The 25388-nt window shown below is 52.7% G+C and overlaps 7 protein-coding genes across 7 annotated transcripts; 3 read left to right on the top strand and 4 right to left on the bottom strand.

Annotated features, from left to right (window-relative positions):
• Positions 1–412: 412 nt before the first annotated feature.
• CONPUDRAFT_151832 (uncharacterized protein) lies at positions 413–1649 on the bottom strand (the record flags this gene model as incomplete). The annotated part of the gene is made up of 6 exons (XM_007768556.1): positions 413–581; positions 643–743; positions 806–977; positions 1040–1166; positions 1224–1397; positions 1457–1649. The coding sequence occupies 6 exons, from the start codon at positions 1647–1649 to the stop codon at positions 413–415; spliced, it is 936 nt and encodes a 311-aa protein (XP_007766746.1).
• Positions 1650–8613: 6964 nt separating this feature from the next.
• On the bottom strand, positions 8614–10109 carry CONPUDRAFT_163850 (uncharacterized protein; the record flags this gene model as incomplete). Its single annotated transcript, XM_007768555.1, has 6 exons — positions 8614–8685; positions 8738–8894; positions 8956–9073; positions 9133–9306; positions 9357–9775; positions 9850–10109. Coding segments are annotated over 6 exons (1200 nt in total), but the record flags the coding sequence as incomplete, so codon positions are not given.
• Positions 10110–10578: 469 nt separating this feature from the next.
• Positions 10579–11850, top strand: CONPUDRAFT_53005 (Aldo keto reductase; the record flags this gene model as incomplete). The annotated part of the gene is made up of 5 exons (XM_007768192.1): positions 10579–10650; positions 10701–10742; positions 10798–10932; positions 11004–11414; positions 11479–11850. The coding sequence occupies 5 exons, from the start codon at positions 10579–10581 to the stop codon at positions 11848–11850; spliced, it is 1032 nt and encodes a 343-aa protein (XP_007766382.1).
• Positions 11851–11995: 145 nt separating this feature from the next.
• On the top strand, positions 11996–13381 carry CONPUDRAFT_163848 (uncharacterized protein). The gene is made up of 5 exons (XM_007768554.1): positions 11996–12219; positions 12276–12507; positions 12566–12854; positions 12924–13227; positions 13266–13381. The coding sequence occupies exons 1-5, from the start codon at positions 12023–12025 to the stop codon at positions 13327–13329; spliced, it is 1086 nt and encodes a 361-aa protein (XP_007766744.1). The 5' UTR covers positions 11996–12022; the 3' UTR covers positions 13330–13381.
• A 47-nt stretch (positions 13382–13428) lies between these two features.
• Positions 13429–14623, bottom strand: CONPUDRAFT_151828 (NAD(P)-binding protein; the record flags this gene model as incomplete). Its single annotated transcript, XM_007768553.1, has 8 exons — positions 13429–13461; positions 13511–13518; positions 13581–13677; positions 13735–13796; positions 13857–13991; positions 14052–14192; positions 14252–14297; positions 14357–14623. The coding sequence occupies 8 exons, from the start codon at positions 14621–14623 to the stop codon at positions 13429–13431; spliced, it is 789 nt and encodes a 262-aa protein (XP_007766743.1).
• A 1792-nt stretch (positions 14624–16415) lies between these two features.
• On the bottom strand, positions 16416–17694 carry CONPUDRAFT_151827 (uncharacterized protein; the record flags this gene model as incomplete). The annotated part of the gene is made up of 6 exons (XM_007768552.1): positions 16416–16584; positions 16646–16746; positions 16808–16976; positions 17048–17171; positions 17230–17388; positions 17454–17694. The coding sequence occupies 6 exons, from the start codon at positions 17692–17694 to the stop codon at positions 16416–16418; spliced, it is 963 nt and encodes a 320-aa protein (XP_007766742.1).
• Positions 17695–24309: 6615 nt separating this feature from the next.
• CONPUDRAFT_71481 (Aldo keto reductase) lies at positions 24310–25377 on the top strand (the record flags this gene model as incomplete). Its single annotated transcript, XM_007768242.1, has 5 exons — positions 24310–24342; positions 24401–24523; positions 24762–24836; positions 24876–24965; positions 25042–25377. The coding sequence occupies 5 exons, from the start codon at positions 24310–24312 to the stop codon at positions 25375–25377; spliced, it is 657 nt and encodes a 218-aa protein (XP_007766432.1).
• Positions 25378–25388: the final 11 nt, after the last annotated feature.

Genomic DNA, 25388 nt, shown 5'->3' with positions numbered 1-25388 from the left:
GCTGACCTCTCCGCGTCCCCACGCGCTCGTTGTGATCATATTACTCCGAGTTTTCTGCAGCGTGCCTATCGACGGAGGGCCAGCGTCTCGATTGTCCTCTACGAGAACGCGGGCGACGTCGAGGGGTTGACTTGCTCATTATCCGAGACAGTGGATCCTGAACCGTCGTGAGCGCTTGATGCGTTACTGGCCGGGAAGTTGTACTCTCAGCGGACTAGTGGGACGTTCCCCAGAAGAACCCGTAAGTTCAGGTTGGTCAGAAGTCACACATGATTGCGTTGACGAAGTTTTGGGTATTTTGATTACGTTGGTAGTCTGAGAATGTGGCCGTTGCGAACAAGTGAGGTGAGTGCGGACAGATTTTCGGTACCATATATTCTTAACAGCAATCGTAGCCAGCCTCCGCCCGTATTTACGACGTGTTCCACAAAGTCATCATGACGGTGGCGAGCACTTCCTCGCAGTGCGGTATCTCACCTCGCATCATCTGCGCTATCTTCTTTGGAAAGGCATCCATAACCCCGCTTTCTCTGCGGCAGCCCATCAAGACGCGCGTTTCCACTTCTCGTATCTCCGGATGCCTATTCAATGCGAGCAATAAATCAACTTGACCGAAAATTATGACGGGGAGTTAATACTTACGCAGCGGTAAACTTGGACAAGACCTCCTGCAGGATATTGTCCTTGTTGAGGTTCTTGCATATCTCTTCAAACGCAAGTTTTTTCAGCGGCCCTATCTGAATCTGGACGTGTGACGTTAAGTTTGTAAGTATAGTAAATTATATGCTAGTGATGAGCGACAAACTTTATCGGCGAGGCGATACATAGATTTGGGAGAGCACGGAGGACACCTTGTTTTAATATCGTTGTGGCCAGAGCCATGATCGTCGGTCTTTTCGTCATATTTGTGCGGGTTGGAAGTGAGAGGAGAGAAATTAACTTGACCAGTGTAAGCGTAAAATAGGAACGCTTTCCATCTGAAAGTAAGTTAGGGTCGTTAGCTCTACCTGACAGAACGCTGATCAACCGTACGACGTACGTCCTGTAAGCGAAACCCGTGACTACAAAGGTACTCGGGGTCGCTGGAATGCATCCTGAGACGATATCATCGTACGTGTTCTTCGAGATTCCGGAAGACTTAGCAGAGGTTGGCGCGTCACTACAGTCTGACAAAATTTTCAGGGTCGTGACTTCGAAGATTGGAGATGAGAGGATATACGAACCTGCCTTGGAGGCGCTGCAGGATTCCTCTGCTTCTTCCTCTATAAGGCTCCCTTCGTCCCCGTCAAAGTCGCTGTCTTCTTCGTACTCGTCATCGACATCAAAGAAGGCGCGTTCAGTTATCCTGGCGGATATAATGTCACAGAGCGTCATTCGCTTAATGTTGCTGACGTCTCCTGTGGTTTCTCTATCGGTCAGCAACGTAGAAGATCCAGGTTTCACCGATGCGACTCACCGTAGTTGCTATTCTCGAGCTCCAAACGATTTAATGTCGCCGAGGCCGCATACAACGGCAAGGGATGACACAAGCGCTGTCCCCCACCTACTTTACGCCGGCTCGAGAAGACGTTGAACCTAGTATTAATGAAGGGACCGCTTGACAGGCTCCTTTCGAGGGCCTCGGTCGTTTCTGCCCTCATTGAAGCCATTGCGGTAGCAGCGTTAAAGAACGGGTCAAAGACTCTTTGCACAGAATTTTGGTCACCGGTGATACGCGCTTTTACGAGAATATAACAATCATTGGCCAAGTCACGGACGGAATGAATCCTATGACAGAAGCCAAACCGGCCTACTTCCTCGGCGGAGAAGTTTCTACAGAATCTCTGGAGGCCGTCCAAGGACACGTTTTCTATATTGTACGAGCTCACGACGCCACTAGATGAGCGATTATATAAACACGCATCCGAACGAACTCAACGTGCCTCACGTACCAAGAAAAGTGGACCTTGATGTTTTGGTTTGAGGACGTAGCGCTGGTGAGGTCAACCAGAATATCCCAGCTCCCCAGGCCACTGCATAACCCGTGAGGTACGCGGCGACCCCCCACGTTGTAGTGCGAATTATAACCTGTATCGTGGTAATGGCCATCGTGGCAAGGGTTTTTTTTCAGTCCGTAACGCCACCCGTATCCGACGGCTTTCGAGAAGGCCATCTTCTCCACGGCGACGGTTGAGGCAATGTTTGAACGTGCTCGAAGAAGGGCGGTCCACGAGCTGCCGCTTTTCTCTTCGCCTTCAACGACCAACATATCAATCTGGATAGATGCGTAAAACGAGGAATATCCAGTAACAAAAGGGGGAACAAAGGCCGTTCACAATCGCGTGGGCGGGAGCGTGCGCGCCCTCCGATATAAGAATATGACCAGCGCTAGGTCCGAAAACAAGGAGCTGCTGCTCCGGTACGACAACACCCAATATTGCGGTAGTATTCTTCCTCTTCCGTGAATCTTCCGCTATTAATCCTCAAAGAAGCTGTCAAGGAAGCCCTTCAGCCGAAAAAGCAAGTAAGAAGGGATCTATGCCGGCATTTTAGGGCAAACCCACGCGCACTCTGATCAAATTAGTTACCGGTGGGCATGTCATTGCTGATTCCGTAAAACCGGGTCGGAGCGAGGCATAGGCAATGCAATTATCATGGGTAGCTTGAAGTGAAGACCGGGACGAAATAACAGGCGGTCGCCGTGGCAAGGAGGCAGCTGAGATCTAAGAGCTGATGCAGGCTAAATGATTGATGATGATGATTGAGAATTTTCTGGATCACATCGACCTTGACGACGAAAATGAAGTGGCATCGAACATGGGCTTGACGCGAGTCTAGGTGCTGGTTGCGCTGATCAGCGCTGATCAGCGCTTCAGCTAGCTAGGCCCAGACGTCGAGTTCCCATACTCCTTTTTCCTCACACCGCTCGTCGCTCAAGCGTTTCGGGTCCCGGGAGCAGCGACGCGCATCCTTTGCTCTTCAAATATATGCGACCTTTATTGATGGTATGAGTCATTCTATGTGCAGGCGCGGCGGACACAGCTTGCGTGCTCGCAGCCTTGATCTTGCATAACGTGTACTAGTCACGAGCTGGGACCAGAGGAGGACGCATGACAATCGATTTTGGGCGACTCGGTGGCTGGGAGCAGGCATGATTGCATACGGAGTATTTGGGTGAGGCAGGAATTAGAAGCAGCCGAAAGCTAAGAGCCGAAAGCTACAGCCGAAAGCTAAGTACAAGTTGAAGTGCAGATGATCATATCAAATTCCAAGCAACTACAGTCAATATAATGTCATTGGGGCCGCTACTCTACCTTACTTGAACTGTCGTAAGCAGCTCTGATACCAAAGTGAGTCTGACGCTTAAGATGTCTTCCATAGACCCATCATAATGGCGGTCAGCACTTCCTTGCAGTGCGGTATTTCACCTTTCATCGCCTGCTCCATCTTTTCCGGGAGCGAGTCCATAACTCCGGTCTCGTTGCGGTGACTCATCAAGAAGTTCATCTCCATCTCGCATATTTCTGGATGCCTATTCGAGTAGTAATTAACATAGAAAGACAATTGAAAGGGATGGCTTGAATTCTCACTTGGCGGTGAACTTGGTCAGGACCTCCTGCAGGATATTGTCCTTCGTAAGGTTTCTGCGTATTTCTTCAAAAGCCAGCTGCTTTAGCGGCTCCAGCTGAATCTTGAACGGAGGTGATAAGCTCATGCACTTTTAGGAAATGGATGATAGACGACGAACTTTGTGAGCTAGTTCATACACGGATTTGGGGGAGCACGCTGGGCATCTCATTTTGGTATCACCAGAGGGCGAATCGACGTGAATCGTCTCTACGCCGTTGGTTCGGTTGGATTTGATAGGAGAGAACTTCATTTGGCCGGTATACGCGTACAAAAGGAACGCTTTCCATCTAAATTGAGGAGGAACTTGTCAAAAATTAGCGGGAACGAACAGGCATACGACTTACGTTTTATATGCGGCACCCGTAACCACGTAATATCTCGGAACCGAAACGGAGTCAGCCATGTTGGCGCCTTTTAATGAAGCCTCAGTACTCAGCGCTCAGCGCCGGCACTTCCACATTTAACGGAAATCAAGAAACTTGACGCACTGGTCTTGGAAACGCTCCAGGGATCTCCCGTTGCGTCCTCTAAGATGTTCCCTTCTTCGAAATCGCTGTCTTCCTCATACTCATCGCCAACGGTGAGATAAGTGCAGACGCTCGAAGTTATGACATCGCAAAGTTTCATTCGGCCGATAGTGCTGTGACTTCCTGTCGGTCCTTAGATGTTAGCATAGCGTGGAGGGCACCCGATTTTCAGATCCGGCTCACCAATTTTAGCGTCGGACTCGAGCTCTAGGCGGTTCAGCACCGCTGAAGATCCATACAATGGAAGGAGTCCACATAAGCGTTGCTCCCCACCTGCTTGGCGCCGGGTCGAGAAGGCATCGAACTTAGTATCAATGAAGGTGCCGCTTAAGAGGCTTCCTTCGAGCGCGTCAGCCAACGCCAGCTTCAATGTAGGCATTGCAGGATCTTCAGGCGTCAAAGACTCTGCGGGCACCACGGGCTCTGCGGCAGGTATCGCCAGTCCTGCAGGTACCGCAGACGTCGGAAATTCCGCAGGTACCGCAGGCTCATTAGGTACTGCAAGCTCTGCCTCTGCATGCCCCCCAGATTCTGCAGGAACATCAAACGCTGCGGACGACGCAGAGTTTCCATCCGCCGCAAGCTCTGCAGACTCTACAGACGCCACGAACTCTTTAGACGTTGTCGCCGTCGAGGGGAGGTCACTAGTGATGCGCACGCTGACGAGAATGCAATCAGCTTCGTTCACATCGGAAAAAGAACCAATGCCATGACAGCAGCCGAATCGACCTCGCTTCTCATCTGAAAACTGATGGCAATGACTTTGAAGGGTGACCAAAGGCATAGACCGAAAGCGTTTTTCTTTCTTTCCCGTTTTCGGCTTCGAGACGATTTTGGCTATCCCACTATGGAAAACATGAGCATGCTTAGTCAGAAGCTATCAGCGAATTGAACGCACCAAGAAAAGTCAACCGATGTGGCGTTATACTCTGGAGATGAAGTGTCGGCGAGGTCGACTATGATATCCCAGCCATTCTTAAGATTAGGGTTTTTTTTCAGTCCGTAACGCCACCCAAGTCCTACAGCTTTTGAGAAGACTGTTTCCCCCCTGGCCACCGCCACGCTCCTAAATATTTCTGGGGATGGTCGAAGGAGGGTAGCCCAGTTTTCCCCGGTTTCTTCTTCGCGATCGACGAACAACACGCTCATCAAAGACAGTGAGCACAGGAAGAAATGTGTTGTGAAGAGGGATATGAAAGACGGGCGAGTAGCATTTCGAGGGAACGTGCCCTCTTGATATACAGCGATACAAGAGGCGCCAAACCTGACATTGGCAAGTTGGGCTTCGGCGCCAGCCTCGAGGCATACGCGTAATGGTTCACTCGCACGATGCTCAAAGTGTAAGTATTCTTACCAACCCATTTCTGTACCCGTTCTAGGATCCGCGTTCACCGCGATGCAGAGCAAGATAGAAGAAATCTACGCCGCCATTCTGGGGCATACCGGTACTTTATAGCTGTTTATATCCTGTCTATAGCCCGATAAACCATGCCTTCTTGAGATCTTATTGAAGTGCTTAATTAGTATCCTGTGCAAACACTCTAGATGCGATTGGATACTATATATCAGTGCAAGTTACTATAAAGAAGCTGACATCAGGATGGAGAGAGAACCTGTGATATGGTCGAAGAAGAGCGGCCCAAGCTTCGCCCTTAGGTTCGGAATCGCTCTTCACCTTTCAATGATTAATCCGCCTATTTTGAGCTACGAGTGCTTGATGAGAATGAATCGTATGAGAAGAGAATGAAAGAAGACTGTTTAGTGTCATGGCCCTTGTATAGAGGCGGTGCACCTGCCTAAAAGACCAAACGAACCTTTCCCACGGGCGCTCAGAGCACTGGTCTTCTCACGGCCTGTTATCTTTCCCCGATACTTCCTGCCTTTCCAGAGCTCGGCGCATGTCCTTCAAAACGAAGTGTTGGAGATTACATTGCGTGTCTCAAACATACTATCGTACTCGCGTACACGAACATGTGAGCAAGATGAAGACTACTTTATTCCCAGAAAAGCCCAACATGTGTTTGTCGTATCACTGACGTTTGATCCCCGCCAACATGATGGCGGCTGGCACCTCCTTGCAATGCGGCATCTCGCCTCGCATGATCTGCTCCAACTTATCCGGTAGGGTGTCCATGACCCCCGTTTCGTGGCGATGAGCCAGCAGGAATCCGATCTCCAACTCTCGTATCTCGGGGTATCTATATGCGGCATGTGTATTAGCCGATTCCCATCGCGCGGAATGCGTTAGTGAGTACCCACTTTGAAGTAAACTTCGAGAGGACTTCGTGGAGAATGTTCTCGTTACTGAAGTTCTTCTGGATCTCCCGGACTGCGATCTGCTTCAGAGACTCAAATTGAAGCTAGGCAGCACGTTCTCGTGAGCTTCTGCCGCTGATGTTCTAGAGAGGCGAAGACCGATAGGTTACCGTACCTTGTGGGCAAGCCGATACATCGACTTCGGAGAGCACTGAGGGCAATCTGATTTGATTTCGTCAGCAACGTGCAGCGTCCCATCCTCATCAACGACTTTGTTAGAGGTAAGTGGAAGGAAGTTGGTTTGCCCAGTGTAAACGTAGAACAAGAACGCTTTCCATCTGCCTCGACAAAACGGCAGTGATGACGCCTGGGTGAGCGTGTCCCTCGATGTTACATTTTTGTCGAAACTTACGTCCTATAGGCTGCGCCGGTGACCAAGATGGTCCTGGAAATCGACGGTGGACTTATCAAGGCAACCTCACTTGGGGTGAGGTTCGAAAACTCTGATGAACCAACAGAGTTCGTCGTATTTTTATCTTGGGAGGGAGATGGGGTCATTATTGAATCGCCTTCCAAATAAGAAGAAAAAACAACGCCTACTGGACACCGATGTCGTGCCGACTTTCTGAATAACCTCTTCGATGATGTGCTCCTCCTCGAGGTCAAAGTCACTGTCGTCTTCGTACTCGTCGTCCGCGTCAACGAAGGATCGCCCGCAGTCGAAGGTCGACAGAAGAGTACCCCAGTTTGTCCCCGCGATATCACTGAAACAACCTGTCAACACGCAAAGTGAGCAGTGAACAGCTATGAGCGCAAAGCAGCGCGGACCTGCTCCATTTTCCCCAATGCTTTGAAGAGCTGAGGAAGCTGCGTACAACGGGAGAGGGCGACATAATCGCTGTTGAGCCCCCAACAGGCGCCTTCGCGTGAATACGTTGAACTGTGTGTCGATGAAGGTCCCGTTCGAGAGGCTCCTTGAAAGGCTTTGCGTCGTTGTAGGTTTCACATCGGGAACAACAGCGTGTGCGCTGCGTAACGAAGCCAGAACTCGTCGAGCATTTTCCTCGTCGCCCTCGACTTCCACCTTGACTAAAATATAGCACTCATTACAAATGCAGTTTAAAGCGTAACCGATTGCATGGGTGAGCCCAATTTGTCCCTCTGACCCGAGGCTGGTGCTCTTGACATCCCAGCCCTGGCCAACAGGCCCGCGAGTGGTACTCGAGCCAAATAACGAAGTGCAGCGTTCAATTTCACGACTATTCGTAGTGAAGCTACGGACTCCAATCAGTAAACGAGGAAAGATGAAGAGTGCTTCACAGACCAAGAAAAACAGAATATGGGGGTGGAATCGGTGATGCCGCCAAGATCAACCAATATATTGCATTCCCGTGGTGGAGGTACAATGGTCCATCCATGGTTGCGGCGCTCATCTAGTGGAGTTTGTGTGAGGCCATACCGCCATCCATACGTGCTTTTATCTGAAAATACTATTGTTTGCTCGCCCAGTCTATCGACTAAGTCTGCTCGGAGAAGAGAGACCCAGGTGTTACCCCTCTGTTCTTCGCGCTCGATGCGCAAGGTTGGCCTCAAGACCATGGTGTAGCGAAGGCTGGTACGAGCGAAGGCCAAGGGCGAGGCGGAAAGGGAAAAGGGAGAGAGGAGAGGACGGAAGGGGGAGTAAAGAGGGACGGTTCCCAAGTACTGGAGCTGAGCATCGTGGTAGATGTGTTCCTTATACAACTCAAGGCAAGCGCTGATCTTGACGTGCCACGAGGCTCATATGATGTCGGTCGTGTAACTCAGCATTTATACAATTCTCCTACAATGGTGGCGGCCCGTCATATTGTATATCATTTTTGTTGTTCATGTGGTATATTTTGCTGCTAACGAAGCATGACAATATCGTAGGATAGAACTGAAACCTCTGGCCCTTTGAATGACCCTTCATCATGAATCTAGTCGCGCCTCATGCCAGTCATAATGATGGTATTAAACGTCTCACGACAGTGATTCATCTCCCCTCGCATCATCCGCTCCATTACCTTCGGGAAAGAGTCCATGATCCCCTCCTCCCGCCGATGAGCCATGAAGAAGGTCGTCTCCATTGCTAGTACCTCCGGGTGCCTGGGAGAATGGGGGAGACGCCTGTATGACTCATGTGAAGCGGGGAGAAACATGACAGGACCCACGTAGCAGTAAACTTGGATAGAATCTCGTGCAATATATTCTCAATTATGATGTTAGAGCGAATCGCTTCAAAAGCAAGTCTCTTCAATGGCTCAATGCCAAGCTTAGGAAAAATCTTGTAAGTATCACATAGCGGGAGGAAAAAAGCACGGCACCTTGTGAGCCAGACGATACATTGACTTAGGCGAACACTGGGAACCATAGAACTGCTCATCAGATGTATCTGTATCTTTGGAGTTACCGGACTTCCTAGAGGTGAGAGTGGAGAACTTGATCTTCCCAGTGTATACGTAAACTAAGAACGTCTTCCATCTGTTTGGATGCATGAGTTCACGAGTTGAACCCGGCGGAACGGATCCTTAATATGACGTACGTCTTATACGCAGCTCCTGTGACCACAAATTTCCGAGCCGCGTGTGGCGAAGCAGCTGCTCCGATTTCACCATATGTAACTTTCGAGTACGCAGAGGATCCTACAGAGGCGGTATCACCTGTAACTAATGTTCAGTCACCAATGTGACAGCATTTTCATCAGAAGAAGAAAGCCTACCGGAAACCGAAATACTAGCCACGTCCTGGGATACTTCCTCAATCACAGCTTCTTCATCGAGATCGAGATCACTGTCTTCTTCGTACTCATCGCTCACGTCCAAGAAGTCTCGCTCGCAGCTAGAATCAGACACAAGGGCGCGCCAAGATGTTTGATCAATGTCATCCAGGTCTCCTGCAGATGCGCAGTCAGTTTTGGGGGGCAACCTCTAGGTCTGCACTTACCAACGCCGTAAGCCTTGAGACCTTCAAGCGCCACTGATGCAGCATACAGGGGCCGAGGGTGAGAGAGACGCTGGCAATCTCTTTCTTTTCGCCGCCGCGTAAAGGCATTGAACTGAGTATGAGCAAAGGCGCCACTCGAGATGCTCTTGACTAGTATGTCCGTTGCCAAGTCCGTTGCTTCAATCTTCCCGGGGGCTGTCTCAACCCACTGATGGAAAGCTTCATGTGCAGCCACCAAATTTCCGTCAACGCGCGCCGTTACAAGTACGAGGAAGCCATCGTTGGCTGTGGAGATAGTATTAATCTTGTGAATGAGTCCTACTTGGCCCTCGACGGAAATGCCGTAGGACTGGAGAGGAGGGAGTAACTTAGAAGTCTCATCAAATTCGCCATTCAGAGTGGAGCTGTCTCCAAATGTGCTGTACGATGGTCAGGTGCTGACGATCTACAGCACGAGAGGGATGCTGGGGCGGCGGGGGACCCTACGACTCACCAAGAGAAGTGTAACTTGAAAGCGTCAGGGTTCGCATGCGCGGTGATGTCGGTAAGATCAACTTGGATTATGCAGAATTTGATTTCTCTATGTTTACGAAAGTCTGTGGTGATCCCATAGCGCCATCCAAATTCGCTGGTTTCCGAGGAAGCTGTCATATACGTCTTCAAGTCGGAAATACCTTCTGCTTTGAGAAGAGTAGCCCACATATTACCATTGGACTCTTCGCGTACGATGCGCAGAGTGGGCCGAACGGTCATAGTAGAAGTAGGTAGCGCTGGTTCAGGTAAGAGACGACAAGAGGAGACAAGAGATAGGGTAAGACTAGGGCACCGTGACAGCGTCCCTGTGGGTGCGTGTTTGTATCGATAGAGTTTAGCAAGGTGTCATTGATTGGGTTTACTATAGGTAGGGTCGTGGACAAAAGTGAAAACTTGCCCATCATCAAGTCCTTATTCACACGCCATATGCCGCGTCGGGCCGCGGTTTTCACCCACTCTCTGCGGTGCACTGCGCAGGCAACGGGCCCTTCCTCGCTCTTCAATCGTTCAATAGTCCAGTCGTCAAGATGGCGGATAAACAACATGTTTACGCGGCTCAGTCTCAAACCGCAGCTTCTTGCTGTTCGTCGTCGTCTCACTGCGCCTCCACAAAGAGTATAAATATGGGTCCATCGCGTTGACCGTCATATACATACATCTGCAACGTGTCGAACCTCTATCGCCAGCCATGTCCACCACTACCTTGAAAGTCGAATATCGACAACTCGGAAAATCCGGTCTTAGGGTCTCTGTGCCTATTGTACGCTCATTTCGTCCCCTCCCATGTGCTTCTGATCAAAACATGGTTAGGTCGGAGCCATGAGTTTTGGCAGCTCGCAATGGGGTTTAGCTGTAAGCACGCGTCCTCTCCCTCGATCATCTTCAGATACCTATACATGCGCATCAGCCATGGATTGTCGAAGCCGATACAGCGATATCCATACTGAAAGAAGCATGGGACTTGGGCGTCAACACCATTGATACCGCAAACGTTTACTCCAACGGCGAGTCTGAGCATATCATCAGTCAGTTCATGAAGAAGGTACGCCCAGGCTAATCTTGTCTATCGAATTGGCACGACCCCTCACACTGGCCTAATTTATCCCGAAGTAGTATAACATCCCTCGCCACCAGCTCATCATTGCAACCAAGTGCTACGGCTTCGTGTCCGACACCTCAGGCGGCGCGAGCCGCGCGCAGCCCGGCACCGAGGTCGAGCGCGACAAGATCAACCAGTCTGGGCTCTCCCGCTCCGCGATCTTCAACGCCGTCGAGAGCTCGCTCACGCGGCTCGAGACGCCCTACGTCGACCTGCTCCAGATCCACAGGTTCGACCCGCTCGTGCCCGTTGAGGAGACGATGAAGGCGCTGCACGACCTGGTGCAGGCCGGCAAGGTGCGGTATATCGGTGCGAGCTCGATGCGGTGTTGGCAGTTCGCGATGATGAACGAGGTGGCGGACCGGCATGGGTGGACGAGATTCGTAAGCATGTCGGATGAGTATTCACTGCTGTATCGCGAGGAGGTGCGCATACACTGCTACGCGTGTACCCACCAACCTGACCTCGTCAAATATTGTGTTTTAACAGGAACGCGAGATGCACGCCTACTGCGCATACAACGGCATCGGTGTTATTCCCTGGGCCCCACTCTCGGGTGGAGACCTCGCGCGCCCGCTCGGCACGTCCACCGTACGCTCCGAGGGATTCAAGGACACGCCATATGAGCGGAAAATCTCGCATGCGGACCGCACGATCATACTACGCATCATCGAGCTCGCGGAGAAGCATGGGCGCACGATGGGCCAGGTTGCCCTTTCCTGGGCTAAGAACAAGAGGGGAGGCAAAGGCGCGGTGACGAGCCCCATTGTTGGTGTCAATTCGGTAGAGAGGCTGAGAGAAGCTTTGGTTGGTGGGTTTGAGTTGTCGGACGAGGAGATGGGGTATTTGGAGGAGCCGTGAGTGCTTGTTTCATCCTGGTTTGCCTCTGAATGTGTTGACGGGGGTGGATAAAGGTATGAAGCCAAGTCTGTTCGAAACCATCGGTAAATAGCTGCTCTATTTCAAGAACGGAGCAGGGGCGGAAACAGATCTGGTGTAGCACCCTCACACCAGGCAATGCGTGTACAGGTCAATGCAATCTGAGCGAAGTCCTTCACGGCGTGAGACCATAGTGTGGGAAGCGGATGTAGGGAAGGGATACGTTTTCTCGTCGATGGGCCGCTTGGACGTCACGTCTTACGGTGAAGTGAAGTGTGCATTCATTACACTTGAGCGGTGCGCTAGGATGCCGCCTCCAAGTCATCCCTCCAGTATAGGGCCTGATGAATTGTGAGTGCCTTACTTTAGCACAAGTTGGTTTTGCTCAGAGCTGATGACATGGCTAGGATAGGCTTCAACTGGACATGGAAGATCAGGGCAAGGGCATCAAACCGAGGAGATTTACCGAGCTCTTTTTGCCTAGAAGGCTCGAGCTCCGCTGTATTTTCGACATTAAGTCCAGGTGCACTCTTGGTACATTGGTCAAACACGAACGACAGATCATTCGTATGGTGGCTCGGATCCCTTGATAGAGATGTAAATCCTACAGTCATCTCGAACCATAACCTCACAGAAACCGTGCGTCCCTTTGTCTCCCCGTTCAATGTTCGCTCATCTAAATCCTCTTAACACCCAGGAAGAAGAGAAGCGATGGGCACCTTACCAAGCTCTTTCCCGCACGCACCTCTTCGTTGTTCGGCCCTATATGGACGACTCCAATGATGACACTCCGAGGACCCGAACACGGCTTAGCGCACTTCCCCTCGCTACCGTACATGCAGGCACCCCCCACGTATGTTCTTCAAGTGTAATCGATCGGTGCTACATGAGGGACGTCTCCATTCTGCGAGACTCGATCGTCGACCTGACCACCGGCGAAACCGAGGTTGTGCTCATCGGCCTTAGGATCTTCGTCGCAACAGGAAGTATGGAACACCAAGACATGCTTATCATTGCAAGACTGATCATACCATCGTGCCATAACCACCAGTCAGGGGATGAATCGGAGCTAACGTTGAATGGCGCAGCCGAACTCACAATCCGCATGCAGACAATGATGCATTTCCCGTTCTCCGCGGACTGCATTCTCGTTCAGCCGTCGTGGACGGGCTGTAGCATGTTCACCTTCGCCATCGAGAAGACGCAGGACGCGCGGATCGGGGCGGTCCAGGCGATGTACAATGATGAGACGCAGGAGGCGACGGCGATCTGCACGTCGAACGTTGACTGTATGGGCATCGTGCGGGACAAATTTTTTCATAGACAGGCGAAGCTGTTGTCGTCCGAGAACGAGATCTGGTCGGGTAGGATATGCTCTGAATATAACATCGGACCAGGGAGGAGACGGAGGATAGGATTTTCAGTGTCCCGAGGATTTTCTGCGTTCCGGACTTCGTTTGAGATACTCTTACTAGTAGCGGATCAGATTTTTCGCGCTTTTATTACGGACCGCATACATGATTTGCTCTATATAACACTAGTAATGTGCTACAGATTGAATTAGTCAAAGTGCACGCCTCCATCAATGGATATCTGTTTTCTGGTTAGCATGACTGAGCCTGTTACGCAACGTAACCCTTACCGTTTGCCCTGTCATGAGCACAAAACATGGTGAGTATATCACGTAAATCTAGCGGGTGAAACTACTTTACCTGTTATAAAGCGAGCCTCTTTGGACGCCAGGTATGATATAAGGTCTGCGATGTCCTTGGGTTGTCCGTTGGTTCCAAGTGTTGAAAGCTGTTTGATCTATCATTTGGATGTCAACAGATATGATCGCGTTTAAATTCATCGGCAACACTTTACCGTGGCTGAGATATCAACAGTACCACCACTCGCCCTCAGTATCCCATCGTGAAGTTCATTAACTGACGTTGAGAATATCGCTTAGAATTGGGATTGTTTCTGATTTCAACCATAGGACTCACGCATAGGCGTCTCTACCAAGCCAGGTGCACATGCATTCACCGTGATCCCATGAGACCCGAGCTCAGCGGCGGCGACCTGTGTCAAGCCGCGCACGGCAAACTTGGAAGAGCAATACGCGCCGAGGAGGGCAAAACCTGTCATGTATGATTAGCTTAAAACGACGGAAGTATATAATAGATGAATGATATACGTACCTTTTTTCCCTGCTAGCGAACTCATGCCGATGATGCGTCCCCCGCGTCCCTGCTTCACCATCTGTGCGCCGATGTGTTTGTAGCAAAAGAATGTACCCTTGACGTTAATCGAGAATGCGTCATCCCAATCCGTTTCGCTCACTAAGAAAGGGTCGGAAATAAAAACGACGTCGATCATGAACAAAAAAAAGTGGACTCACGCTCGGCAAGCGCATTAACTCTGACCACGCCCGCATTAGCCACCAGCTGGTTACACAACATGTCAGTCCAGTCTTCGCTAGCACCACTGCGGACTTAAAGCCTACCACGTCAATACCACCCAGTTGGTCCGACACAGACGCTACCATATCCTTGACCTCGTTTTCGTAACGAAGATCTGCAAGCGCAGAGCACGTCTTGATCCCCGAGCGCACTTGTGAAAGCTCTGCTGCGATGCTGTCGACGGCATCTCGCTTGTGCGGGAGATCATTGAGTGCGAGGTCGAATCCGTCTGCTGCAAGGCGCAGAGAGACAGCACGGCCTATGCCGCCTGTGCAGCCTGTCACGAGGGCAACGCCTTTGGAGGTAAGCATTGAGAGAGTAAGACAGAAGATATGAAGGAATAGTAGGGGATGGTTGCGGGCGAAGAACTCTGTAAATTGAGGCGATTTATAGAGCGGATGTGTACCCCACTTGGCGATGTCGGATGCTTGTTTTGTATGACCGACGATCTTGAAGGCACTCGTATAAACTCCCTATGGTCCGGAGGGACCAGTCTATGACAGAACCTAATGAAAATGAAATGTAGCCCTCACGCATCACATCGCTAGTCCCTGATAACGCCCGCATACTAGTCGGTCCCCGCAGTGTCATCTTCTCGTTCAGAAAGCAAATCATGAGCTGGTGAGAAAGCGTTGACTCGGTATTGAAGGGATAGCTTACCGTTAGCGCTGCCACCAGTATCAGGCCCTAGGATAGGGGTTACTAATGGTGCGAGTGCTCGGTCGTCTTTGACCCAACCGAGGTGTAAGGGTAAGTCCAGTGGCGTTCCGCGCCGCTCGGCAATGTAGGGTGCCTGAGATTCGCCACTTATTGAGCAGTCTTCCTTGAGCAGTAGTCGCTATGCTGCGAAGGACAACAAAGCAAACATTATTTTAGAGCCGAGCTTCCACCGAGACATGGTCCGGGATGCAAGAGAGCCGGTGAGGGACGGGTGGCCATCAAGGACAGCATCAGAAATGGAAGTGCGCACAAAAAGCCATCAAAGCGCAATAAACCACGCATGAGAAAGCGAGTGTCAATCCATTCAACAGTGTTGATGACAAGACAGATGTGCTATCCATGCCACTACCCGGGCTTACTTGATAGGGGAACACCGATAGGCTCCCGAAAAGATACAGCGAGGGGCCTAGATGTACGATGGACGCTTGCAAGCCGAGCGCTGTGTCCGCATCAAGCTGACGTCGCCTCGGAGAGTTCAAACGGGGCAGATTGGAGATCGAACATAGTAGCTGATCGATGGCTGTGAGTTGCGTACAAGTGACTAAACATTGAAGCCAAGCAGCGATTATAAAGCTGAAACCTCTCACCGGTTGAGTTGGGCTAACGCATAGAGTAAAGTGAGAACCATGATGGACTCTTGGATGGACAGAAGCCTTTGTCCTGATATGATCTCTTGAGCTTGGAGGTACCGAGTCAGACCTCGGCTGAGCGAATGTGGAGGTCTGCTGGGAGATGATATTCTCGCAATACTTACTCGAGACAAATGCGCGATAAACTGTGTTGTATCGTCGTCAGCACCTGATACTGCGTCTTACCCACTGAACACTGTGACTGTTGAACATCGCCTCGACATATGAACACAAGCAGACAGCAGCTGAGGGTGTGCTGATGATTCACCTGAGCTGATATTCAGCATCCAAATCGAGTCAGAAGTTCAAAATAGGCGCACAGTCAAATGCACTCCCACTGAAGTTGTGCTAGGTGACGACAGTCAGCAAAGGACCAAAACATGTTGCCAAAAACACGCTGAGCCGCCAGTCGGCAGAGCGTTCCCACGGTCGCTTTCTTTCCCCCGCTCACAGCCGCGAGTGGCTAAGTACAACTTCTCAGTCTAAACCAGTGACAACGTATCATGAAGAAGTGTCCTGACAGTCTCACCGTGAACGCCTCTCACATACTATGAACTAGCTACTAGCGGATCTCATAGGAAATAGAGACATCACAATCGGGATTCCTCGTCGGTAGTTTCAATTTCTGGTGAGAAATGCATGTGCAACACAACGCGGTCAAGCGAACTAGCTACTCCCACCAAGCGATTCACGGTACAGAAAAGAGCTGCCATCATTAACGAACAGGACGAGTGCCATTGAGAGAGTAGAGCTCTCAATCGCGCTTTATGCTCGCCAACATGATGGCGGTGAGCACCTCCTTGCAATGCGGCATCTCGCCTCGCATAACGCGCTCCATCTTGCCGGGGAGGGTGTCCATAACCCCCTTTTCGTGACGATGAGCCAGCAAGAAGTCGGTCTCCATGTCTCGTATCTCCGGGTATCTGCAGGGTACATGCGTCAGCCGATCATTAACTGTTACGGGGAGCGCTATTGAGTAACCACCTCGAGGTGAATTTGGAGAGGACTTCGGTCAATATGTTCTCGTTTTTGAGGTTTCTCCGGATCTCCTGGAATGCGATTTGCTTGAGAGACTCAAGTTGAAGCTGAGCAGCATTTCTCGTAAGCCTGTGATTTGGGCAAAGAGACGTCCAGTCGGTGGCATACCTTGTGAGCCAGTCGATACATCGACTTTGGGGAGCACCGAGGGCACTCTGACCGGGAATCCTCCGTCCTGTCAGCCGGCAGTGCCTGGAGTTCCTCAGAGACGTTGCACGACGTAAGAGAGGAAAGGTTGGTCTGGCCGGTGTAAGCATAGAACAAGAACGCCTTCCATCTGCCCCATCAAGAACGCAAGAATTACTCTGCGTGAACTCTATCATCGGATATCTTTGGCGCAGTACTTACGTTTTATAGGCGGCTCCAGTGACCAGGACGGTCCTGGAAACCGAGGGATAAGTCGCCATCGCCAATCCATCAGATGTGAGGTCCGAGAATTCTGAAGAGCCAACAGACATTGTGTCACTCGTATCTAAAGCAGGAATGGATTAGTATTGGAATCGCATCGTAGCAGGATAGGTAACACATACTGGACACCAAAGTACCATGGACTTTCTCGACAACTTCCTCGATGATGTGCTCATCGGGATCGAAGTCACTGTCTTCTTCGTACTCATTGCCTGCATCTACAAAGGATCGTCCGTGGTCGGATGTCGATAAGAGGCTACTCCAGTTTGTTCCAGCGATGTCTTTCAATTCGCATATCAAAGACAAAATGAGCCTCGGTCATCAGTACGATTAAAGTAAGACTGACCGACGCCACATGCTTCGACGCCTTTGAGAGCCGAAGATGCTGCGTACAGGGGAAGGGGACGACAGAGCCTCTGTTGGTTGCCCACTTTGCGCATACGAGTGAACGTATTGAACTGCATATCGATGAATGTACCACTCGACAGGCTCCTTGCAAGTGCTTGGGTCGTTTTCGGGTCTACTGAGACAACGGGCATGGCGTCGTGGAGGGCCTTCTTCTCTAGCAAAGCCGAAGGTCCTTTCATAATAGTGTATTTGCCCACAATGCATGTTCTCACAGCGATATAGGTGTCCCAGGCTGTACACTTGAAAGTACCGACCTTTTTGGCCATCCCTCCTCGACAGGTTTGACCACTGTTGCCAGTGGCACAAGAGCCACTTTTCGACTGGGAGATGAAATCGCCGTAAGAATTATACCTCATAGTTACTGCTGTCAAGAAGCTGTCCGCACAATTAGTAGCCAGTACATCGGTCCGGCATACGACATACCTGGAGACATAGAATGTGCATATTATATCGCCAGAATTGATGATGCTGATATTACTGAGATCAACTACGAGATCCCACGCTTTTATCGAGATACCATTGCTACTACGAATGTAGGCGTCGGCTGACGGTGATGTTTGGAGACCGTAACGCCATCCACCAGCGGTGATTTCTGATAAGGCCGAGTGCGGCTTATCGGGGTGATTAGCCAAGTTGGCCCGTAGGAGGGTGACCCAAATATCACCATCTTTCTGTAGAAACTAAACAACGCGTTCAAAACCCAGACGCGGAAAGTCAAAGTCTAGTATATTCACCTAAACAACGCGTTCAAAACTAAGGTAGAATAAGTACACGTTGTAAACAAGCGAGAAAAGAAATAGAGCTCACCCCAGACGCGGAAAGTCAAAGTCTGGGGTGCGACGAACGAAACGCTACGGTATAAGTAAGCGAATGAAGCCAACAAAGGCCGTACGGCTGGTAACTACGGATAATGACAGCTGTAGCCTAAACGTCAATACAAAAGAGGTAACATGAAAGAAAACCAGACCGGCCAGCGAAGAGCCAGCGATAACAAATACGAAACGGGTATAGTCAGGAACGAAAGATGACGAACACGAACGGACGTCGTCGAACGTCGTCGGCCGACGCGCAGGATCTCCGTCGAGCCGCTTGCGATTCCAACACTCCCCCTCAAGCCTCGCGGAGTCCGAGCTCACTCGCGAAGTGTTTGACCTTGGGGGACGGGAGGGCCTTCGTGAGTGCATCGGCGACCATGTTGTCAGTCGGACAATAAATGAGTCGCATCGAGCCCTCCTCGATGATCCAGCGGATGAAGTGATACTTGACGTCGATGTGCTTCGAACGGGCGTGATACTGATGGTCGTGGGCGAGGGCGATGGCGGATTGGTTGTCGGAGAAGAGAGTGGTGGGCCCGTCGAGCGTCAGCGGGCCGATGACCTCGCGAACGAGTGAGCGCAACCACAGCGTCTCCTTTGTCGCGTGCGTCACGGCGACGTACTCGCTCTCGGTTGTCGAAAGCGAGACGACCTCTTGCCGCTTCGCGCTCCACGAGACGGCGCCGCCGTCGATGATGAACGCGTAGCCGGAGATCGCGCGGCGATCCTCGGCCATGCTGCCATCGGCGTCGCTGTAACCGACGAGTTCACGAGGCTGGTCGCCGTACGTGAGCCAGAGGGTCCGAGTGCCAGCGAGATAGCGGAAGATCCGCTTGACAGCGTCCCAATGCGCCTTGCCGGGGTTCGAGGAGAAGCGAGACACGGTCGCGACGGCGAACGTGATGTCCGGCCGCGTCGCGAGCGAGGCGTACATGAGCGCACCGACCGCCTCGCGGTACGGCACGTCTCGCATCGCCGCTATCTCCTCTGTCGTGCGCGGCGTCATCGCCGACGTGAGTCGCACTGCCGGATCCATGGGCGTCGAGAGCGGCTTCAGCTCGTCGAGGCCAAAACGCCGGAGAATCGAGTCGATGTACGAGGATTGAGAGAGGTGGATGGTGCGTGCAGAGCGGTCGCGCTTGACTTCAATTCCGAGAAGCCAATGCAGCTCGCCGAGGTCAGTGACCTCGACGTGGTCGCGAAGCTGGGCCTTGAAGTGGGTGACGATGGCGAGAGAGGAGGCTGCGATTGTGCAATCGTCGACATGCACGACTACAATGAGGAGGGTGGAGGCATCTCGGCGGTAGAATACAGCCTGGTCGACCTGCGCTTGGCTGAGACCCATCGAGTCGACGAAGATACTCACAAGCTTCTGATACCAACGCCGACCTGACTGCTTCAGCCCATAGAGAGTACGCACAAGACGTAGAACGCGTCCGTCGAGATCTGGGATAGAGTAGCCAGGAGGAGGGCGCATGTAGATGACCTCATTGTCGTTGAGGTCGCCGTTGAGGTATGCGCTCTTGATATCGACTTGGTGGAGTTCGAGGTCGAGACGGTTTGCGAGTGCAAGGACAGTGCGGACAGATGGGAGCTTGGCGACGGGGGCGTAGGTGTCGAAATAGTCGACGCCAGGGACTTGACTGAAGTCCTGCGCGACTAATCGGGCCTTGTATCTCACGACCTTGCCCGATGCGTCTTTCTTCGCCTTGAATACCCACTTCGATCCCACCACATTCACTCCATCCGGCGCCCTCTCATATCGCCACGTCCCCGCCTTCCTCAACGCTTCCATCTCTTCCTCCATGGCCTTCTCCCACAATGGCCAGTCCACTCGCCGCTTAGCCTCTGCCACCGTCCGTGGCTCAAGGGCTTCAACCTCTGCAACTGCTGCTGCAAGAGCGTACTCCAACAGTTCATCATCCTCGAGCTCCTCAAGATCCGCCGCCACCAGCTCATCTTCGCCATCCACTACATCTGCATGCTCCCCCTCAAGCTCTGCAAGCTCTCTTGGCACCTGAAGACCCCGCGGGAAACGAGCACCAGTTTGGCGACCCGATGCAGTGCCATGCCCTTGCTGAATGTCTCGAACATAACGACTCGGACGGCGAGGGCGTGGGGCACGCGGAGCATCCTCAACAATAGGGTCATGGACCTCGGGAGCAGGTTCGGGAGCAGGTTGCTGGGTGATGGGCTCGACAGGGATAGGTGGGGATTCAGAGTTGTGGTGAGTCGTTGGCGAGAGCTCGCGTATCAACTCCTCGTCGAACTCAACCTCAGTAGGCTCCCCCTCGAGCTGAGACAACGGCGCGAACGTGATGCTACGCTCGACCGAGACCGTGCGGGTGCGTGGCCAGTAGACTCTGTAACCCTTCGCATGCTGATCAATGCCCATCCAGCGTCCCTCCTCGACTGGCGACGAGAGCTTCCCTGCCGCTGCGTGTGCCTTCCGCTTGACCCAACACTTCTCACCCCACTCGCGTACACCTCGCATGTCAGGCTTGCGGCCCGTCAATGCTTCAAACGGCGTGACACCATCAGCAAGTGCCCTCGTCGGCGTCCGGTTCTTCAACCAGATGACGTGGTGCGCAGCCTCGCCCCATAGGAAGCGTGGCAGCCCGGACGCATGGAGCATAGCGCGAACGCGCTCGGAGATGATGCGATTGAGACGCTCGGCAACTCCATTGTGCTCGGGAGTGTCGTGGACGGTGAGCTTCGGTTGTGTCCCCTCCTCATCGAGAAACAACCTGAATGCCTTCCCAGTGTACTCGCCACCATTGTCGGAGTGTAGCACCTTGACTCGCGCACCGTGCTGTGTGCGAGCCCATGCCGCATACTTGCGGTAGGATGAGAACACCTCGTCCTTGCGAGCGAGGATGTAGACATGTGAGTGGCGAGTGCAGTCGTCCGTGAACGTGACGAGATAGCGCTTATTGCCGAGGGAGTTGACCGGAGCAGGTCCCCACACATCCGAGTGGATCTCGTCGCCAAAGGCAGCTGCACGATCACCCTCGCGCGTCTTCGGGACCGGTGCACGTGTTGCCTTGGCGTACGTGCACGACTCGCAGAAAAAATCGCGATCATCACCTTGACGCAACGAGAGGCCTGTAACGAAACCATTCTCGACCATGCGCCGGGCCGTGTTGGCAGAGACATGGCCCAGGCGGCGGTGGAGCTGGCTGAGAGTGACGCGCTCGACGGCGGCGTTGGCCTCGTCGGGCGCAGGTTGGGGAATATGGTATAGCCCGCGTGATGATCGCGGGATTGCTGCAACGCGCTCGCCGTCGGGTGAACGGATGGTGCACTTGCCGTCCGCAAAGGTGACTGAGTAACCGAGTTCATCCAGGCATCCAACAGACACGAGGGTGTACCCGATCTCGGGCGAATACAGCACCTCGTTGAGCTGCAGCTGGGTGGTAGATGTGCCATTCGGGACCTCGAGGACGAGTTCGCCGGCACCAGTCGCGTCAAAGCTGGAGGTTGACGCGGCTCGGAAGGTCCTGGGAGGGATCTTCGTAAAGTTGTGAAGGGTATCGCGGTACGGGGATAAGTGCTGTGTGGCGCCAGAGTCGAAAATGGCGCGACGCTGCTCACGAGATTGCGAGCCGTCTACGGAGGTCGCGACTGCAGCGGCAGTATCCATGTCGGGAGCGTCCTCGTCCTCGTCAGATGCAGTGAAGTCAGATTCCCACTCCGAGCTGGCCAAGCTCGTGTCGTTGTCGGTCGACCTATACACCCCGGGGCTGAAGCTACTCGCCCATGCTGCCTCGCTCACGTCGTCCTCCCAGCAGTCCCCATCCTCATCGTACTCGCTATCAGAGTCGGAGATCGACCCCAGATCGGGCATGGATGCACAATCATCTGCGTCGTCGACATCGGAGAGATCCGAGGCATGAACCACTAGCCACGCCCCGTCATCGTCAGATTCGTCAACCGCAAGGTGCGCCGACCCAGTGTTCTTGCTGGTCGGCGTACCATCGGACTTCTTCGACTTCGGGCATGTGTCCCTGAAGTGTCCCTTCTCCCCACACGTCCAGCAGGCGCCGCGTGGCTTCCTGACCTCGCGGCTGTTCCCCTTGCTGCTACCAGCGTGAGTTGCTGCATAGGCAGCGTCACCGTCTTTCTTCGGGGTGTTCACCCGCCTGTTGGCATCGCGGGATGACTTTTCAGCCAGTTTGCGCTCGTACTCGTCGAGCACGTGGCGCATGAGAGCGACTGGGGTGATGGAGAAAGTCGGAGCAGGGGAAGTGGTGGACTGTGACTGCAGGAAGAACGAAGCCATTGCCTTTGCTGATGCCAGGAAAGACGACGCGTGTGTGGCGTAGTGGGGAGGGAGTGACTGGAGTATAGTTGAGATGTACTCATCGTCGCTGATGACCACGCCGCACTCTGCCAGCGTCTCTTTCTTCGCCGCGAGCTCGGTGAAGAAAGTGGCTATGTCGCCGCCATGAGGGCCGTTGTTGGGAACCGACATCGACATGAACTCTCTGCGCATGTTGGACTGCACAAACGAGCTCTTCTGCGTGTACTCGCGAACGACATACGCCCAGACCTGCGCTGCCGTGCCGAGAGATCGAGTGGCGATGGCTGTCGAGTCAGGCAGGCGCTGACCTATAAGGTAGCGTGCCGTGTCGTCGTCCTTGTCCCATTCCACGACAGCGGTGGTCTCGGCTGCGGTCGGCGCTGCGGGATCAGCAGGCACTGGGCGGGTGGATGCACCAGTGATATGCTCCCACTTGCGCTTCGCCTTCGCAGCCTGCTCGAAGCGAACGAGAAAGATGATCCAGTTGGACCCTTTCGCGTCGAGACGAGGCACGTTCGACGGCAGCGTATCGGTGGCAAAGGTCGTCGCAGCAGACATGGCAGGAAGCGATAGATTAGAGCGGGGCTCAATAACCTGTAGAAACTAAACAACGTGTTCAAAACCCAGACGCGGAAAGTCAAAGTCTAGTATATTCACCTAAACAACGCGTTCAAAACTAAGGTAGAATAAGTACACGTTGTAAACAAGCGAGAAAAGAAATAGAGCTCACCCCAGACGCGGAAAGTCAAAGTCTGGGGTGCGACGAACGAAACGCTACGGTATAAGTAAGCGAATGAAGCCAACAAAGGCCGTACGGCTGGTAACTACGGATAATGACAGCTGTAGCCTAAACGTCAATACAAAAGAGGTAACATGAAAGAAAACCAGACCGGCCAGCGAAGAGCCAGCGATAACAAATACGAAACGGGTATAGTCAGGAACGAAAGATGACGAACACGAACGGACGTCATCGAACGTCGTCGGCCGACGCGCAGGATCTCCGTCGAGCCGCTTGCGATTCCAACACTTTCTCCTCTCGTTCGATGTGCAGGGCCGGTACAGGGGCCATCTCAGACGATCCGAAGATGGAGGATAAAGAGGAGAAGGAAAGAATTGCACTTCTGGGCACCGGGGTGGAGGCGTGTTTCCTGATACAGGCCGCCGATTAGAGATGGTGCGCCTCGAGGTCTGCCAAATTCGGAGTGTATGTCACTGGCGGAAGAAGATCACGCGAAAGCCCCTGTAGCGTGTCCATGTCAGCATGAGCTCGCACGCCAGGTCTTTACTCCCACGCTTTGCGTTGCATCGGGTCTGCGCTTGATCGAGATCATTGCACTCTTGAAAATTTCACTCGTCGTTCAGTCGTCAAGATAGCTTATACACAGCGTATTCACGCCGTAATAACAAGCCGCAACTTCTTGCTATCCTGCAGCACCCATCGCCGTCTTACTGTGCGTACGCACTAGGGATAAATATAGGCCCGTCGCGTTGGTGGTGACATGCATACATCGACAACGCGTCGAATCCACCTCCATCGCCCGCCGTGTCTACTACTCCCTTGAGGGTCCAGAACCGACAGCTCGGAAAGTATGGCCTCCAGGTCTCAGTACCAATCGTATGTTCATCTGGTCCGTGTTCTCTTGTACTTTTGATCGAGACGTGATTAGATCGGAGCCATGAGTTGTGGCGGTTTGCAATGGGCCTTAGCTGTAAGCACGCGTCAACGTGTCCCCACGTCTTTCTGAGAGACCCATACGTTCGCTTCAGCCATGGTTCATAGCATCTGAGGCGGCAATCCTTGTACTGAAAGAAGCTTGGGACTTGGGTATCAACTCCATTGATACTGCGAACGGCGAGTCTGAGCGTATCATCGCTCAATTCACGAAGAAGGTATGCATACTACGTTTTCTCGCCAATTTAATATCTCATTTTACTAACCTACTCTGGTGCGAACCAGTATAACACTCCCCGCCACCAACTTGTCAACGCGACGAAGTGCTACAGCTTCGTGACCGATAACCCCAGACGACGCGAGCGGCTCAGCTAGGCACCGAGGCCGAGCGCGACAAGATCAACCAGTCGGGGCTCTCCCGCGCAACTTGAGACGCACTGCATCGCCCTGCTCCAGAACTACAGGTTTGATCCAATCATACCGATCGAGGAGACGATGAAGGCGCTGTACGATCTCGAGCAGGCTGGCAAAGTGAAGCATATTGGCGCGAGCTCGATGGGGTGCTAGCAGTTTGCGGTGATGAATGGGGTGGCGGGTCGAAACGGGTGGACGAGGTTTGTGAGCATGTCGGATGAGTATTCGTTGCTCTATCGCGAGGAGGTGCGTATGCATTGCTGCGCATACACCCACTTATTGTCCACTTATCTAAGCGCGCCAGTATGTTATGAATACGCAGGAACGCGGGATGCACGCCTATTGCGTATACAACGGCATCGGCGTCATCTCCTGGGCTCCACTTTCGGGTGGAGACCTCGCGCGCCCGCTCGGCACGTCCACTGTGCGCTCCGAGGGGTTCAAGGGCACACTATATGAGCGCCATATTACGGATGCGGACTACGTGATCATACACTTGAGCCAGGTTGCCCTTTCCTGGGTCAACAACAGGAGGGGAGGTATGAGCGCGGTGGCAAGCCCCATCGTGGGCGTGAATTTGGTAGAGAGGCTGAGAGAGGCATTGGCTGGTGGGTTTGAGCTGACGGATGGGAAGATGGGGTACCTGGAGGGGCCGTGAGTGCTTGTTTC

Source organism: Coniophora puteana, assembly GCF_000271625.1.
Source record: "Coniophora puteana RWD-64-598 SS2 unplaced genomic scaffold CONPUscaffold_4, whole genome shotgun sequence".
Taxonomy (NCBI): Eukaryota; Fungi; Basidiomycota; class Agaricomycetes; order Boletales; family Coniophoraceae; genus Coniophora; species Coniophora puteana.
This window is presented reverse-complemented; position numbering and strand designations above follow the sequence as displayed.